Below are 1525 nucleotides of genomic sequence, written 5' to 3'. Positions count from 1 at the left end.
CGCCTGGATGAGGGTGAAGTGGATCTGCAGGGCGATGTCGCCTTCGTCCTCCTCGTCGGTGGCCAGAACGCACAGCACGACGCTGTCGGGGTCCCTGTGCGGGGCACGGGGGGGGGGGTGACAGCGGCGGGGGTGAGGGGTTGCACCATCCACAGCCGTCCTGACCCCCCCGTGCCCCGCACAGGGACCCCGACAGCGTCGTGCTGTGCGTTCTGGCCACCGACGAGGAGGACGAAGGCGACATCGCCCTGCAGATCCACTTCACCCTCATCCAGGCGTTCTGCTGCGACAACGACATCCACATCCTGCGCGTGTCCGGGATGCAGCGCCTCGCCGCCATCCTGGGCGGGGGCGAGCCCGAGCCGGGGGCCGAGCCGCGGGACCTGCACTGCCTCCTGGTCACGGTGAGCGAGGGCAGCGTGACGCGCCCGTGACCGCGCCGGGCGCCGCGCCAGGGGCCGGGGAGGGTGACGGGGCTCGGGGGCCACGTGTCGGGGCGCTGGCGGCACTAACCTCGTGCTCCTCGCTCCCCCAGAACCCGCACACGGACGCCTGGAAGGGCCAGGGGCTGGCGGAGGTGGCGAGTTACTGCGCCGAGAGCCGCGACAGGAACCAGTGGGTGCCCTACGTGTGTCTGCAGGAGCGCTGAGCTCTTCCCGGCCCCTTCCCGGCCTGGACCTGAAGGATTGAAAAAAAAAAACCCTTAAAAAAAAAAAAAGCCGACATAAACCAGCAGGATAAAAAAAGAAGGAGAAAACAGAGCCAGTTCCAACCCACAAACCCAAGAACCCACCGATTTTATTTTTCTTTTTGACCGGAGAGCAGAAGGAGGAGGAGGAGGAGGAGGAGGAGGAGGAGGAGGAAGGGGAGCGCGGCCGCAGCGGTGGGAATGGAGGGGGAGCCGTGCCGAGCCTGGATGGACACTGGCCAGGGCCTGGAGGGACACTGGCTGGAGCCCAGAGGGACAGTGGCCAGAGCTGCCGGCCGAGGAGTCGTGCTGGCCCAGGGGCCGGAGCTGGGGACCCCCAGAGCCCGGGGGGGGTGACCCCAGAGCTGGAGACTGTCAGGATTTTTGGCAGCTGGGACCCGATGGAGGCGAGGACTTGCAGAGGGGTGGAGTTTTTTTGTTGCGAAAACTTGCTTTTTTTTCCAAGGAATTACCGACGTCTGCACAAGATGGACCTGCACACCCCCCCCCGGGGGGTGCTGCTTTTGCACTTGGAGACCCTCGAGCTGAACCTTTTCCAGAGTTTATTCTTATACTGAGCGAGGAACTTAAATTTATTTGCAATAAAATATCTGAAGTCACCCGTGTTTGCTCTTCCTCTGCTCTCCTGGAGCTGTTCCCACGGGGAGTGGGATGGGCCGCTCCTGGGTGGGTTTTGGGGTGGGCTCCAGCCCCCACCTCCCCCTGGGGCTCTGCACGCTGTGGGGGGCCTGTGGGGGGGTCCTTTAGTGCAGGGCTGGGGGTTCCCACCCGTGTGTGGCCTCCCTGCACTGGCTGCTGGGGAAGGAGAAATTCCCA

At 64.2% G+C, this 1525-nt stretch overlaps 1 protein-coding gene across 1 annotated transcript; it reads left to right on the top strand.

The window, feature by feature from the left end:
- Positions 1-34: 34 nt before the first annotated feature.
- GADD45B (growth arrest and DNA damage inducible beta) lies at positions 35-1308 on the top strand. Its single transcript, XM_017834334.1, has 3 exons — positions 35-96; positions 185-404; positions 536-1308. Exons 1-3 carry the CDS (start codon positions 35-37, stop codon positions 647-649), a joined length of 396 nt encoding a protein of 131 aa, XP_017689823.1. The 3' UTR covers positions 650-1308.
- The last annotated feature ends 217 nt before the right edge of the window (positions 1309-1525 follow it).

This window comes from Lepidothrix coronata, unplaced genomic scaffold (assembly GCF_001604755.1).
Source record: "Lepidothrix coronata isolate B3197 unplaced genomic scaffold, Lepidothrix_coronata-1.0 Scaffold233, whole genome shotgun sequence".
NCBI classification, from domain to species: domain Eukaryota; kingdom Metazoa; phylum Chordata; class Aves; order Passeriformes; family Pipridae; genus Lepidothrix; species Lepidothrix coronata.
The sequence above is the reverse complement of the archived record's forward strand: the minus strand, read 5'-3'. Positions and strand labels throughout refer to the sequence as shown.

Bases quoted from the DNA above. Each gene is read 5' to 3' on its own strand.
- GADD45B (XM_017834334.1), top strand. From the start codon at position 35: ATGTCGCCTTCGTCCTCCTCGTCGGTGGCCAGAACGCACAGCACGACG. The intron at 97-184 runs GTGCGGGGCACG...TGCCCCGCACAG, and splicing joins ACGACGCTGTCGGGGTCCCT to GGACCCCGACAGCGTCGTGC. The intron at 405-535 runs GTGAGCGAGGGC...TCGCTCCCCCAG, and splicing joins TGCACTGCCTCCTGGTCACG to AACCCGCACACGGACGCCTG.